The sequence below is a fragment of the Vipera berus genome, assembly GCF_964194415.1.
Source record: "Vipera berus genome assembly, chromosome: 10".
Taxonomy (NCBI): domain Eukaryota; kingdom Metazoa; phylum Chordata; class Lepidosauria; order Squamata; family Viperidae; genus Vipera; species Vipera berus.
The window spans coordinates 9,664,263-9,680,149 of record NC_138213.1 but is presented as its reverse complement, the minus strand read 5'-3'; the positions used below and the strand labels follow the sequence as shown (position 1 = coordinate 9,680,149).

The 15,887-nt window shown below is 44.2% G+C and overlaps 2 protein-coding genes across 2 annotated transcripts; both read right to left on the bottom strand.

The window, feature by feature from the left end:
- Positions 1-4,751: 4,751 nt before the first annotated feature.
- LOC308672950 (C-signal-like) lies at positions 4,752-9,277 on the bottom strand (the record flags this gene model as incomplete). Its single annotated transcript, XM_081336264.1, has 6 exons — positions 4,752-4,865; positions 5,386-5,496; positions 6,141-6,299; positions 7,055-7,242; positions 8,054-8,105; positions 9,134-9,277. The coding sequence occupies 6 exons, from the start codon at positions 9,275-9,277 to the stop codon at positions 4,752-4,754; spliced, it is 768 nt and encodes a 255-aa protein (XP_081192390.1).
- Positions 9,278-9,957: 680 nt separating this feature from the next.
- LOC308672609 (C-signal-like) lies at positions 9,958-15,405 on the bottom strand (the record flags this gene model as incomplete). The annotated part of the gene is made up of 4 exons (XM_081335653.1): positions 13,657-15,405; positions 12,376-12,543; positions 11,299-11,409; positions 9,958-10,071 (listed from the first exon to the last, which is right to left on the bottom strand). Exons 1-4 carry the CDS (start codon positions 13,915-13,917, stop codon positions 9,958-9,960), a joined length of 654 nt encoding a protein of 217 aa, XP_081191779.1. The 5' UTR covers positions 13,918-15,405.
- Positions 15,406-15,887: the final 482 nt, after the last annotated feature.

Sequence of the window (15,887 nt, the reverse complement as noted above, 5' to 3'; positions counted from 1 at the left end):
ATTGTTGGGGGCAATTAAGCTGACTTTGTAATAATGCTGCTTGGGGTGTGTGTGAAAGCCCTAATAAGCAGGCATATACATAGAATGAAGGCTACTGCTAAGCTTGTAAGCCGCCCTGAGTCTTCGGAGAAGGGCGGGATATAAAACGAATTAAAATAAAAATAAATAAATAAAATAAAGAGCTGTTTGACTGTACTCATCGGCCTGGCATCATTCCTACTCCTCAGAACCCACTACACAACAGAAAGAAAGAAAGAAAGAAAGAGAAAGGGAGAGTATGAGAGGGAAGGCGGAAAGGAGGGAGGGAGGGAGGAAGGAAGGAAGGAAAAAAGACAGAGAAAAAGAGAGAGAGCATGGAAGGAAGAAAAAGGAAGGAAGGAAAAAAAGAAAGGGAGAGAAAAGAAGGAAGGGTGATCTTCAAATGTAGCTTGGAACAACTGAGTATTTTTTTAAAAGACATAATATTCTTCTCAGTATGATGGAGGATACCACTGACTGGATCACTGCTCAGTGTTTGCCACACACCCTCCAAACCAATGAATCAGGCAGTCAATGCAAGGTATGCATAGGGAGGTGAGAATTTACTGCTGATTCCCGTCTTCTTCATTCTCCTAAGCCGAAGGAGTGCTACAAAAAAAGCAAAGCACACCTTGGGGCCCCATTTGCCCCCCCGTTTGGGCATTTAGCCATACTGAGCAGGAAGGAGCACAGCTCATTCTCTGCCTGTTCTGGCTAGATGGCTTAAGGGCAAAGTACAACTTATTGAAGGGGACGCAGTGGCTCAGTGGGTTAGGACGCTGAGCTTGTCAATCAGAAGGTCGGCAGTTTGGCGGGTCGAATCCCGAGAGCCGCGTAACAGAGCGAGCACCTGTTACTCGTCCCAGCTTCTGCCAACCTAGCAGTTCGAAAGCACGTAAAAATGCAAGTAGAAAAATAGGGACCACTACGGTGGGAAGGTAACAGCGCTCCGTGTGCCTTTGGCATCTAGTCATGCCGGCCACATAACCATGGAGACGTCCTCAGACAAGCGCTGGCTCTTTGGCTTTGAAACGGAGATGAGCACCGGCCCCTAGAGTTGGAAACGACTAGCACGCATGTGCGGGGGAACCTTTACCTTTACCTTTACAACTTATTGAAGCAGAGAATGTGCAGCCAGATACCTGAAAGGGACTCAAAGTAATGCTGGCCTCTGTCACAGAGCCGCTGATTTATTTCACAGCTTACAGTACACCTTTTGTTTTCGCACCTGTGCTTTGTACCACCAGGCTATGTTTCTGTGCTGGTGGACCTCTCAAGGAGAATATCTATAGCTCAGGATTGAAATGAGGGGTCCGTGGTGCTCTCCGAGCTTGCTTGCTTTCTTGCAGACGCTGCATGACCCAAATGAGGTAACATCATCAGCGCACGTCTGAAACATCGGCAAGAAAACAAGCAAGCTCAGAGAGTACCACGAACCCCTCTTCCACCTCTGCTTTCCAGAGCAGAGCATTTAATGTCTGCTCCAACTTTTTTGAAATGGCTGCTGCCAAGCTGGAATTTTCCCTTGGCGTCGCTGAAGCTGCAGCTGATCCAATTTCCTTGGCATTATATTCCTGGAGTCAGGCTGATGCATTTTGCCCTGGCAGGAATTCTGGCCTCATCCTGCCTTGCAATGTTGATGCTGCAGCCAGCCATGACCCTTTCCCTCCGTCCCCTAGAAACACATGTCATCTTGCATGCTCATTGCCTTTGGATGTTATTTCACCTAATCCAGCCGTCATGGCAACGTGTCATTATAGTCTGGGCTCTGGAAAACAGTCCCTCTTTACAAAATGACCTTATGCTAACATTTCCGTTGCATAGATCCGTGGAGCTTTTAAATGCAACAGCAGATCGGTGACCAAGCAGCTAGAAAGATCCAGGGTGGGAGATTCAGAGGTTTTGGTTTTAATTGTATTATTATAACTCCACTTCCCTTTTGCTGCCTCCCTTTACATGGGAATTTGTTTTAGATATCTTGTACAACATCAGGGAAAGATATTTTGTACAGGTGGAAATCTTTAAGTCCATTGAAATGTCCCTGTTGTAAGACATTCATTTGTGGTTACTGTTAAGTCGTGGGCTTTGGTGAGCAGGAATGAAGACACACGGTTGAGTACCGAGAAACTCATTCTTTATTTCTTGATGGAACTGTACTTGAGCTTGGGCCACTTCCAGCCACAATATATAGCCAAGCCCTATTGTAGCAGCCAATAGGATTGAACCCGCACTTGCCGCCTGAGGCTGACCAATTGCAGGACCGGAGACGGCCTGTTTGGGTTGCTGGAGAGCCGTTAGCTCACCAGCAACACACGTGGTGTGGTACCAAAAGCCCAGTACATAACAGTTACATAAAGAAAAAACATTTTTGCACAATTTTTGGATAAATTTTACCCAGGTTTGGGAAGCAGTCTGCTAGAAGAACAAGAGCCACCAGAATTTATCCAACTAGACCAGGGGTAGGCAACCTCAGCTCTTTTGTGACTCATGGACGTCAACTTCCAGAATTCTGGGAGTTGAAGTCCATGAGTCACAAAAGAGCCGAGGTTGCCTACCCCTGAACTAGACCACCTGCTAGTTTTAAATTCCAGCAGCCCTTGACTCGCTAACTGAAATTGCTTTTTGGATCAAAGAATAAGAAGTTTAGCTTTTGGCAGGAGAAAGAATTGGCAGAGTTGACCTTGTTAAAGATTAATTTTGTTTTATAGGCTGCTTTGGATATGGCCACTGCCTGGCTCGCTCGGGAACTGCAAAAAGATGGAATTTTATGCACTTCGATCCATCTGGCTGGGTGAAAACTGACATGGGGACCATTGCAGCTACAATGAAGTCGCCATTCAGAAATGGTTGCAAGAAAGAGGTAATTATGCATCGTGCAATTAAGGGTTCTTGTTGCAGCATGCCATAAATGCACGGATTATAGCTGAAAGGCAATAAGATTTTGCAAGTCAACCAAACTGAGATAAAACAATCAATCAGAATAGGTGGAGGCTCAGCTTGTAGACTCTGCACCTACGGAAAGCGATTCTATTTGCAGAAGCAAGTTGCAGTCACGTGACCCCCTTTTGCAACCTTCTGGCAAGCAAAGTCAACTTGTTACTAACTTAACAACTGCAGGGATTTGGTTAGCAAGAAAAGTGGTAAAATTATATATTGTACTACTGCAGCATGAAACGTGTCGTGTTAACATTGGTGGTCCGGTGAAAGAGATCTAGAAAACGAGGTTAAGACATTTCTACTGTTTTTATTGCAGTCTTTGGAAACTCAACATTCTCTGTCATATTTTCCAAAATGTTTTCATATCTTTTCCCTTATCACCGTGTATCTGTAGGCAATAAATACTTGCTCACACATTTCTTTTTTTTAAGGTCTTTAAAATGTGACTCTCTAACCCAGGGGTGTCAAACTCAATTTCATTGAGGGCCGCATCAGCATTGTGGTTGCCCTCAGGGGGCCGGGTGGGCGTGGCATAGTGGGTGGGCGTGGCCTACTGGGTGGGCGTGGCCAGCTCTACATTGTTCGCATCAAGGGTGCCTATGGGGGCCTGGGCAGGAGTGGGACAGATCTGAGGGTCTCTGGCAGAAGGAGGGTCTCTGGGCCAGGGCCAAGGCAGTGGGGGCCGTTCCCTCACTGTTTCCAGGATGGCTTTGTGGGCCACATGAAACCACTTCGCGGGCCGGATCCGGCCCCCGGGCCTTGTGTTTGACATGTCTGCTCTAACCTAACTGTTGAACAGCAGGTAATTTAAGCAGCAGCAATCATGCACGGAGAGCAAAACGTTGACTTAGAGCTGAGGCTGGTGCTTGCCAAAAGAAAATTATAAGCCTAACAATAGTAATAACTAGATGGGTGATAAAAATGCCAAATCCAATCTAAACATCTGACAGTGGAACCAACCATAATAATAATAACAATTGTTTACACCCTGCAACCCTTTAACGCCATCAAATAATAACATCTGCCTATCCCAGGTCGATAGAATTCAATAGGTAGATAAAAATGCCAAATCCAATCTAAACATCTGACTGGTTGTATGACCAACCATGGTTATAATAATAGTACTAATAGTAACAGGTGCCTTGGGTTCAGTTCCAAAACACCTGGAACATCACTTGAACACCATCAACACTGTCAAAACCATCTGCCAGTTGCAAAAGGCAGTTTTACTTGGAATAGCTTACATCCCATGATGATCCCTCTAACACCACCGAACAACATCTGCCTATGCCAAGTCCTTGGGGAAGGATCGATGGGTGGACCAAAATGCCAAATCCAGTCTAATGTGGTGGATTATGCAAACAACCATAAAAACAATATAGCAACTGAGTAATAATAATCATAATAATAATAATAGTAATAATAAAAAAGAGCTGGAGAATACTTTGAGTTGCATGATTTCCAGCAGAGGTAAGTCATATTTACAGATCATAAACCACAACTAATTTAGAATTTAAGCTGGTTCTGGCCAAGGACCTTACCTACAATACAAACAGGTTAAAAGTTGGACTTCCTTCCCAAGTGAAAGTTTCCATCTGGGTGGGTTGGTTAAACAACCATCAAAATCAGAGCGACCCTCCAACTTACAACAAATGCAATATATATAGTAAATCGTACCCAATACAAACTCTAAAAATACAACAGAGATACAAAAATACAATAAAAAAAAGATTGAAGAGGATAAGTATATCCAACTCCTTTTTTTTCTTTTTCTTGGAGGAAAGGACAAGCACATCTCACCAAGGCAGCCTTTTGCCTTCCCAGTCAAGAAAGGCCCCGTTGGAGGCTGATGATAAATTGGCAAGCACATTGAGGATGCCTTGCACACTCTTCTGCACAGTCACAGGGGCCTGGGAGAGAAAGAGAGGCAGGGTTACTATCCTCAGGGAAGAAAGCTCGAATCCTGTACCCTCACCCATTCATTCTCCCTCTCTGGCTAAAACAACAGCAACAAACGGATGGCTGCTACAGCCACTGCATAGCATAGCACTGTGATTTTCAAGCTTGGCAGCTTGAAGATATATGGACTTCAACTCCCAGAATTCTCCAGCCTAACTCAGCTGGCCCAGGGTTGAGATGGATACTGATGGTACCTGACTCCAAACTGATAGATGACCTCATCTAACATGATAGATGACATCACCTAACATGTAGATGTCACCAATCACAAAAAAGAACCATCACAAAATGGTGCCACCACCCCCAAGCCCCTGAAGCTGGTTCAAAAGGACATGATGGTCAACAGTGTGAAAAGCTGTTGAAGATCAAGGAGCAATGAGATGGATACACCAGCCCATCTCAGCTCCCACAAGGGACCAATGCTGTCTCTGTAGTAAACCCTGGCTGTCTTTCTTACATCCTTTATAGTACCTGCTCTGTTCCCATGTCTGTTTTCACCCAACCGGGATGGATCAGAGTACACAAGATCCCTTCTTCTTTTAGTTCCAAAGCGAAGCAGACCGTCACCATGTTCAAAGCAGCCTGTAAAGAAAATTAAACTCTTAAGATCAGCTTCTCACCCTTTTCTTTCTTTGGAAACTTCTCTGCTCTGATGCCCGGACCCAATCACAGAACCGCTGCTATCAAAAGCATTGACATGACAAGAAAAATGGGTTTTATCCCTTTCAAATATTCTGGACTGTGACTCCCTAACCTCTGGATGGATTGGACAGGGCTTACCTGAATTGTAATCTCAAAGAACTAGAGGTGCTTAAGAGGTGAAAGGATTAAAGGATTAAAGGATTAAAGGATTAAAGACTCCAGATGTGAAAGATTTAACGGACAGAGAGGCAAAGGCAACATAGGACCAGGGTAACCTGCAACAGAATCCCAAATGTCAATATGGTGTCTACACAAACAGAGGTCTGCCCCTTTTTACATGTGTCACATCTGCAACACATTTTTTAATGATTATAAGTGAATGAGCACCATCTGACTAAGTCCCATCCAGATCCAGGGAAGATGGGCGGGATATAAGTTGAATGAATGAATGAACGAATGAATGAATGAAATGTTCCCAATAGGAGTCAAGATCTGATTGACTGGACACATAGGTGTGTTCTGCTGTCCCACCAGCTAATTCTTCTGAAGGAAAGGAATGACCTGACCCTCCAAGGAAAACCTACCTTGCTGGCACGATAAGGGTACATGGGTCCTTTCATGACTTCAAAGCCCCGTTCAATGGAGGCCAACTTGGAGGTCACATTGATGATGGCTGCCCTCTGACAGCTCATCTCCTTTATGGCTGCCTCTCCAGCTGCTTTCTTCAACAGGGGCAGAAATTCCTGAAGGAAGCAAGATACATTAAGTTGACCCAGGAACTGAATGGCTAGTATCAACATCATTGATTTATCTCTAAGACACTACCATTGCTTTTGTTGATTAAGGCTGCCTTTGCTTCTGATTTTCTTTGGTCTCAGCAGCCCCATTCTTTCTTATTAGTTTCTTTCACATCTCCTTAATCACACGTTCAGTTGAAAATCCCAGCAATCTTTACATTTCTGGGATCATTGATCCCCCTTCAGTTTTAACTCTGAGGTTTCTGCATTTTACATAGCACCTTACAGAATAGAATAGAATAGAATAGAATAGAATAGAATAGAATAGAATAGAATAGAATAGAATAGAATAGAATAGAATAGAATAGAATAGAATAGAATAGAATAGAATAGAATAGAATTCTTTATTGGCCAAGTGTGACTGGACACACAAGGAATTTTCCCCTGCGAACATACAAACAATAAAGTGATAGTCACAAATCATAAATCATAAGATTCATGATAGAATATGATAATATGATAGGAAATGATAGGATAAGATTTATGATAGGATGGGAATCAGTAGTCCATCAGGCATTGCTAAATAACTCCAAACACCTGCATGGTCAGTGGTGATAAATATTGGGAACTGTGATCCAACACCTCTTAAGAGGATCATAAGTTCTCCAGTGTTGGTTTAATCTACCCTATTTCATCATATACGAGACCAAAACCTTCACACTCTTGCTTCCCTCCCAGAGAGGAGACAATTATTCTCTTACCTTAACCATAAGGATGGGCCCTACCACATTGGTGTTGAATGCAGACAGCATCTCCTGCTGCTCCACAGTTTCCAGAGTGGCATAGGAGTTCACACCGGCATTATTGATCAGCAGATTTAGACCTTTACCATGTAGAAGCGACTCAACCGCTGAAGCAGCTGCCTTCACACTGGACTGATCCTCCACCTCTTCCGTGAAGAGACGAGAGAAATGGGATATTTATTCTGAGAAGCCAAAAGCTGGCATGACACCTCCAGGATTGTGGGTCAGCAATTGGGAAGGAACCAAATTTCAGGTAGCCCTACCAGGGGTAGGCAACCTTGGCTCTTTTATGACGCGTGGACTTCAACTCCCAGAATTCCTGAGCCAGACATGCTGAGGGGAAAGGGAGAGGTTTCCAAGCTGAGCCATGGCTGGCTCAGGAATTCTGGGACTTGGTCCACCAGTCATAAAAGAGCCAAGGTTGCCTACCTCTGCCGGTGCCTACATGACACTTATATATAGGCATTCCTCGATTTACAATGGTTTGTTTAGTGACCATTCAAAGTTACAACAGCACTGAAAAAAAGGGACTTAAGATCACTGCAGCACCCCTAGGGTCACGTGATTAAAATCCAGACCCTTGGCAACTGACATATTTAGGATAGTTGCGGTGACCTTGGGTCACGTGTTCACTTTTTTTGCAACCTTCCGAGAAGCAAAGTTAATGGAAGAGTCAGATCCACTTAGCAGCCCTGTTACTAACTTAACAACTGCAGTGATTCACTTAACAACGGTGTTGAGAAAGGTCATAAAATGGGGCAAAACTCACTTAACGTCTATCTTGCTTAGCAACTGTGATAGGAAGTCGAGGATTACCTGTATTGGGATACAAACATTTTAAAGCTAAAACACATCTACGGCATTGTCAAACTGTCCATAGTCCATGCACATTTCCCAATGGGTTTTTAAAAAGACGGAGGCCAAATTGGAACAGGAAAAAATGGAAAGCGCTCATACCTAGCTGAATGATGTGAATGTTGGAATGCTTGCTAGCGAGTTCATTCAAGGTCTGGAATTAAAGAGAATAAGACAAGATGATCCAAGGAACAACAGAAAACATTTCTTTCCTATCCTTGAGTCCTTTTTAGCTCTCAAATCCATACAATCACCAGTTTTTTTTTTATTTTGTTCATCAAAAAGTTTCAAAAAGTTCAAAACCAGGACTCTATTTCTGAAAATGGTGCGTGCTGGATGCCTGCTTGTTGGGGAGGGGGAAAAAAAGGGTTTTATCTAGATTTTCTCTTTCTGTTCCTGTTCTATATCTCATGTCAGTGAATCCGCACTCATGTGATTTTAAAACATGTCAAGACAGGTAGGCTTTTAAGAGTGGCAACGTTTCTAAATTTGCTTTCTGGTTCATGTTGCCCTTCTGTGGCTGGCAGCTGTATGTGATTCGCTGCTTTTGTGACCCCAGAGGGCCCGGGGTCACATTTTCTCACTGCCTCCCATCATCTCAAGACAGTGAACACACCAGAAGCATTGCTGCAATATCCAGTGAACAAATTGTTACTCTGCCCAGGTTCTGGATGTGATCTCATTTTCTGTACATCATTGCCTTGTCTTGTGTGACTCTTGACACCTCACCCCCCATCCCACTTCTGAGTCACCAAAACCTCCCGTTTTAGAACTGTACTTTAGTTCACTGTTTTGCTATTTCAGTCTCCTCTGGCAGACGGTGGCATCTGTCCCACAGTAATTGCCAGCAGGATACGGCTTCCTTCGCAGACTGGCTTACCCGTCGAATTCCCTCCAAAAGGAGGTTCATGCAAATATTACTGTTTAGAGCCTAGCCTTGTTTCTCTTCTGGGCTTCTAAGAATATTTTTAAAAATATTTTATGTCTTACTTCTTTGGAGTGAAAAGTATCTCTGTAGGTTCTGCTATCTTCTGTAGCTTTACTCCTGCAGCAACATTAAGGTAACTACAGGAGGTAAAGAAGCCACTGTGTCATCCTTCCTCTAGAACTTAAAGCAAAGTTGCTTTGATAGCAGCAAGGTGTCTTCTCCTTGCCCTTCAATTACGATCACTTTGTACAAACCTTCCCTCCAGGTCCGTCTGGGGTCCGGCAAGTTGCAAAGATAAGTTCTGGAGGCTCAGCCATCTTCACCAGCTGTTGGATCAGTTCTAGTCCGATTCCCCGATTGGAACCAGTCACTAATATGCTATGAGCTAACGGAGCCATCCTTTCACCGAACTCTTACTTGTTTGTACTGCCTGGACTTTGTTCGGTGGTTTAGTAACTACAGTGTCAAGAAGGACTGGGGAAAGAGGTGTGTCTCCTTCTGACACAATCTCTTCATTTGCCTGGAGCTGTGGCGCGCAAATCTGCCTGGGGAAAGCAGATCTTAAGGCATTGTTTCGGTGACAGAGCCTTGGATGGGAGTCTCAAGAGCACAGCGGGAAGAATTGTTAGGGAAAACAGGTCTTGCATGTTTGGGGCCAACCCCTGACACTTGTCAAAAGTTTGTAGGGTTGGGAAAAGCATCTCCAAGGATCAGAAGAGATGTGATACTCCTCCGGTCTGCTACCCACCCACCCACCCCCACAATTTGCACATCCTTTGCGATGCTTCTGAACCTCCCCCCTTAGATCTGGATTCCCACAAATGAATAGCACAAATAAAACAGCAACAGCGCCCACTCCACTGGAGACAACCTTCCCACATGTGGCACTTGTAATGAAAGGTGATGGCAAGATTTTCCGTGACCGTCGTGCGTTTATGGATAACAAACAACAGCGAGGCAGTCCTACTGTGTTTAGGGACAGGCTCTTCCTGCAGAAGAAACCACAGGGAAGATTTCTCCTTTCAGTTCACTAAGGTCTGATGTTTTCCCCCAGGGAGAAAGAAACTCAATAATCTGTTCACCAGATTATTTTTTTCCCCTCCCAATCCAGAAAAGTGCCGGATGATGACGAATCTAAGCCAGCAATGACCTTCACCAAACTCTTAGTACTGGCCTCCACTGTCATAGGAGCCTGCAAGGAAAAGAGAAGCTGGATTATAGTTTTGCAAATTAGTTTATGTTGTTGTTATTGTTAACCTTCAATTCGATTCACAGTCTGGGTTGTAAAAACCTAACAGTTCAAGTCCTAACCAATGACCTATGAGCTGTTAAGGTAGTGCTTGTGTATATAGGCAGTTCCGAATAAGGTAGGGTTTTGTTTGTTTTTTGCAAAGTCAAGATATTCAAGTCTAACAAGTCCAAAATTTCCATGTGTCTAGGCAGCCTTTTGATTATTGCTCCATGGGCTCCTATTCCTATTGGTACAACCATGATTTCTTCCTCCACAGTCTCTCAACTTCAATTTGCAGATTGTGACACTTTGTTTTTTGGGGTTTGGCATTTTTGTCCACCTATTGACTCCTTTCCAAGGACCTGGAATAGGCAGACGTGGATGTTGCATGATGTTACAGTTATTATTGTTATTCTACTACTACTACTACTACTACTACTACTACTGTTTTTGTTGTTGTTGTTGTTGTTATTGCTATTATTATTGCCCTGTTCTGAACTCTGAATGGGCTGACTCCAAAGACAAGTCTTCAATTTGCCGTTTGGACATACACACACATTGTGAGAGATGACAGCCACAGAGGGGCAGCTGGTGTGAAGACTACAATGAGGTGGCACTTTCCCAGGAAAGAGCCGAACACATCCCAAGAGTAGGGTGAGACAAGAAGCAGCACAGCCCAGAGATGGAGAGGAGACAGAGAAAGAGAGTAAGGATAGCTACTCCCTAGAACCTCCCAGGGTAGGTCCGTTAAGGTGAGAGTAGTAAAGGTTTAGTCTGGTAGGAGTCTATATTTTAGGTGCAAGGAAGCAAAGAACTGAATTATGGCTGAACTGTTCCACCTTGTTCTTGGACTTAGCCTGACACACATAACCCATCAAAAAAAGAAAACACACAAATGGCCCTGAAATATACCAAAGGCATATTTTTGCTTTATAACTATTTATAAAACCAGCTTCCTTTAGTAGTTAAGGCACCAGGATTGAAAGTGGGAGACTGTGAATTCACGTCCCGCCTTAGGCACGAAGGCCAGTTGGGTGATCTTGGGCCAATCATCCGGAGACGGTGAGTTCTATTCCCAGTTTAGGCATAAAAGTTGCCTTTGGTGACTACACCAAACTGGCTCTCAATTATTACATTTCCAAATTTTTGAGAATAGTCATTATTCCCTCTGCCCCCATCTTATAGTACCTGTTCTGATCCCATGTCAGTTTTCACCCACCCAGGATGGAGCAGAACACACGCAATTCCATCTTTTTTCAGTTCCTCCGCAAGGCAGGCATTGACCATGTTCAGCGCTGTCTATAAAACAAAGCGTGAGAGAATGAATGGCAGAACCTGGGGGTTGGCTTGAAAAGAGGGATCAGCCTAGAGTCCCTACATAGCCACCAGTGAACTAACTCCAACCCTCCTTGAGTGCTGTGGACCCCATAAAGCTCCAAGTAGGCGCTGACCCTTAGTTTGACAAGGTTTCTGTGGAGGGCTATTTAGTGGTGAATATCTGTAACTCGGGTGTAGGATGAAGGTGGAGGTTCGTTCTCCGAGTCTGAGGGTTGGTTCAGAAGGTGTGTGACCTTCAAGGAAAGACTTGTTAAAATGATGATGAAACATGTGTTTATTGAGCGTGAGGGTGAGGGTTCATTCTCTGAGCTTGTGGGTGGGTTTCGTTACATCTTCAGTGGAGTTTAGGGGGACGTCAGTGTTGATGTTCTTCTGCTTGGTAAGCAGATGTTCTTCTGTTTGTGGTCAGTAGATCTTGTGATGGGGAGGTCACGTCAGGTGAGGGTCATGTCAGGTGAGAGTCTTCTGATGGGTCTGACAACCCAAGATGACCCACACCTGACCCATCACAAGACCCTCACCTGATAGGACCTCCCCATCTTGAGAGCTACATCTTGACCTCACAAAGCCCTTAGAAGCAGAAGAACACCAACACCGACATCCCTTAAACTCTGCTGAAGATGTTACCTTGCCTGGTAATGAAACATTTGGAAACCAATCCAGAAGCTCGGAGAACGAATCTCCACCTTCAATAAATCAGTTTAACTGAACCTTCACGCAAGGACCTGAGTTTTCATCATCACTTTAACAAGTCCTTTCCCTAACAGTTACACATCTTCTGAACCTTGGCTCCATGTCCAGTTTCAGTTGACAAAGGCTTCACACTGATCAGACGCTACTGGAGCCAGAGATTGGCAAGCAGGAGGGCTAGAGACGACTTGGACCATCTCGTTGGCTAGGTTCAAAATAACAAAATTTATGAATTACCTTGCTTATACGATATTGGTACATTGGAGGAATTTTTACTGTTGGGGTATTAAAACCCTCCCCAATGGAGCTAATTATAGAAGATATGTTGATGACAACTGCCTTGTTGCCTCCCATGTTTTCTTTCGTGGTCTCCTTGGCAGCCTTCTTCAGAAGAGGCAGGAATTCCTAAAATACATATGAAACAGTAGGCCGGAATGTCACATTTCTCTTCTTCCTGGGTCTCATTCAAATCTTTTCTTTTATTCTTTTCTCATTTCCCAAGTCATGGCTTTCTCTCGGTGCCACCTCTGATCCCATTGGCTCACGGTTGACCTCATTGGCATCTTTAACAGCTGCTGATTGCAGATAACCCTTGTTTTATGACCATCATTTCTTATGATTTATCAGTTGTTGTTTGTCACTTATGATGAATGATTGTAACTATGATTATCGCGATTTATAGGTTCACTCTGAACCTATGCACTGGAGACAAATTCTTTGTGTGCCCAATCACGCTTGGTCAGTAAAGAATTTATTCTCATCTCTTCTATTTTATTATTTTCTGTTCTGTTCTATCCTATTTTCTATGCTATGCTATGCTATTCTGGAGGCTACTCATTACAGTCATGAGTCATGACTGTATAACTCAGGCAACCACGTGACCGGAGTCATTCTTATGAACTTTTTTGCAGTGGTCATTATGCAAAGCCAGAGCACCATGGGCTGGTTTTGCTGCTCCCCTTCTCAGTGATAAGAGATAGAGCTGAGTTTCTTCTCATGAGTGATTGCCTACTATTGTCTTCACTCTTAATCCCTGTCCAGGCCTTCCATCTCAAGATGACTCTGCAAAACCTGTGGCCTGCTCTACTATGTTCCACCACACCACACTGTCCCTAACTCTACACATGTACAGGAAGTCCTCGATTTACGAGCCCAACCAAGCCCAACATTTCTGTTGCTAAGTGAGACCGTTGTTAAGTGAGGTTTGCCCCTTTTACAAGTTTTCTTCCCACAGGGAATCGCACGGCAGTCGTTATATTAGCAACACGGTTCTTAAGTGAACCTGGCTTCCCCATTGATTTTGATTGTCAGAAGGTCACAAAAGGGGATCACCTGAGCCCAGGACGTTGCAACCGGCATAAATATGAACCAGTTGCTAAGGGCCTGAATTTTGATCACGTGACCGGGGGGGTGCTGCAACGGTCATAAGTGTGAAAAACAGTCATAGGTCACCATTTTCGATGCCGTTTTATGTTGAGGACTATCTATACAGCTCCCGGGAGCTTAAACCAGACTTACTTTGACAACCAGGAGGGGTCCCACTGTGTTGGTCTTGTAGGACATTAGCATATCTTCCTGATCGACATGTTCCAGAAAAAGGGCTTGGGAATTTCTGCCCGCATTGTTGATGAGCAGACTGAGCCCTCGTCCTTTCAGCTGGGATTCTACTTCTGAGGCAGCCCACTTTATACTGGAAAGGTCTGTCGTATCTACCACAGACAGCAAAAAGGTAATAGGACAGGTCTCAATAAAATCAACTTGGTTCCTAGTTTGATGCATGCGGGCAAAGTGTAAGGGTATGTGGGAAAGAACTTCAGAGCCGGGGGGCGGGGGGAAAGCTGCAGCCTAGATAACAGCCGGATAAATGAAATTGGCCAACCTAGCAGTTCAAAAGCGTGCAAATGCGAGTAGATAAATAGGTATCACTTCAGTGGGACCGTAACAGCGTTCCTTGCACCTTTTGGGTATAGCCATGCTGACCACATGTCCAAAGCTGCCTCCCTGGGCCAAGAAATGGAGATGAGCACCGGGCCCTGGAGTCAGACACAACTGGACAGGGAAACTGTCACCTTTTAAATGAAGGAGGAGAGAGGGCAAAGGTATCTTAGAAGGGACGTTCCCTTGTGTTCAAGAGAATTAATATGAGGGGTGGAATGGGTACTTCCTGACTTGAAAGATTGAGAGGAGAGGAGAGGAGAGGAGAGGAGAGGAGAGGAGAGGAGAGGAGAGGAGAGGAGAGGAGAGGAGGGAAGAGAAGAGGAGAGAAGAGAAGAGAAGAGAAGAGAAGAGAAGAGAAGAGAAGAGAAGAGAAGAGAAGAGAAGAGAAGAGAAGAGAAAAAGACAAGAAGAGGAGAAGAGGAGAGGAGAGGAGAGGAGAGGAGAGGAGAGGAGAGGAGAGGAGAGGAGAGGAGAAGAGAAGAGAAGAGAAGAGAAGAGAAGAGAAGAGAAGAGAAGAGAAGAGAAGAGAAGAGAAGAGAAGAGAAGAGAAGAGAAGAATCTGGCCAAGTGTGATTAGACACAGAAGGAATTTGCCTCTGGTGCAGAAGCTCTCAATGTACATGCAAAGTAACAGAGTAATAATAATCGTAATATGATGCCAATAAGAGGTGGTAATAAAGAAGATGAAAGGATGATACTACTACTCCACTCACACTACATGGGTAAATATGCTTAGACATAAGACAGTGCTGTGGGAATGAGGTGTTCAGCAGAATGATGGCCGGAGGGGAAAAAAACCTGTTCCTGTGTCTAATTGTTTTGGCATGCAATGCCCTATAGTGCCTATAGCGCTGTCCAGAGGAGAGGAGTTGAAACAGTTTATGTCCAGGATGTGAGGGGTCTGCAGATGTTTTCTCAGCCCTCCTTCTGGCTCATGGAATTTATGATGATAGATATGGTAGTATGTTGCTTCGATTGTTGGAGTCAAGAAGCTTACCGTCTTTTTCCTGAAGTATTATCCCATAAGAAATGGGTTAAAGTGCCACAAAATGTTTTGTGGCTTTCACTGCAACAATTACCCAGAAAGTAAAGATCCCATACCTAACTGAACTACGTGAGTGTTGTCATGCTGACTAGCAAAATTCTGCAAAGCCTGCAATTGAGAAAGGAAATATATTTATATTTATATTTATTAAATTTTTATACTGCCCTTCTCCCGAAGGACTCAGGGCGGTGTACAGGGCAATAAATATTAAAAACGAAGTACAAAAGTTAAAAAACAATTAAATATTATGCCCGATATATACAGTAATTAAAAAACCATGTTAAAACCCCAACCCCTAACCCATCAAACCAGGCCAGATTGCTCAAATAAATAAGTTTTTAGATCCCGCCGGAAGGAGCGAAGGTCGGGGGCCATCCGGAGCTCGACCGGCAAGCGGTTCCACAGGTCTGGCGCGCCCACAGAGAACGCCCTCCCCCTAGGGGCCACCAATCGGCATTCTTTGATTGGCGGCACCCTGAGGAGGCCCTCTCTGTGGGAGCGTACTGGACGGAGGGAAGTTGACGCCGGCCGCAGGTGTTGCCGTAGGAAAAATGTGGAAAAAAACAGGTCGAATAGATAAAATATATAAAAAAGCATCCGCAACAATATTAACTGGGATGCATTTCTGTGAACTGGAGCTTGGAAGGATTCGTGGACTAGAATAGTCCACATCTGCACATTTATCTGTTTTTTTTTAAAAAAAGCCAGAATCACTTTACCACTGTGCACCTATCTTAACAACCACAGCTATTCATTTAACAACTGT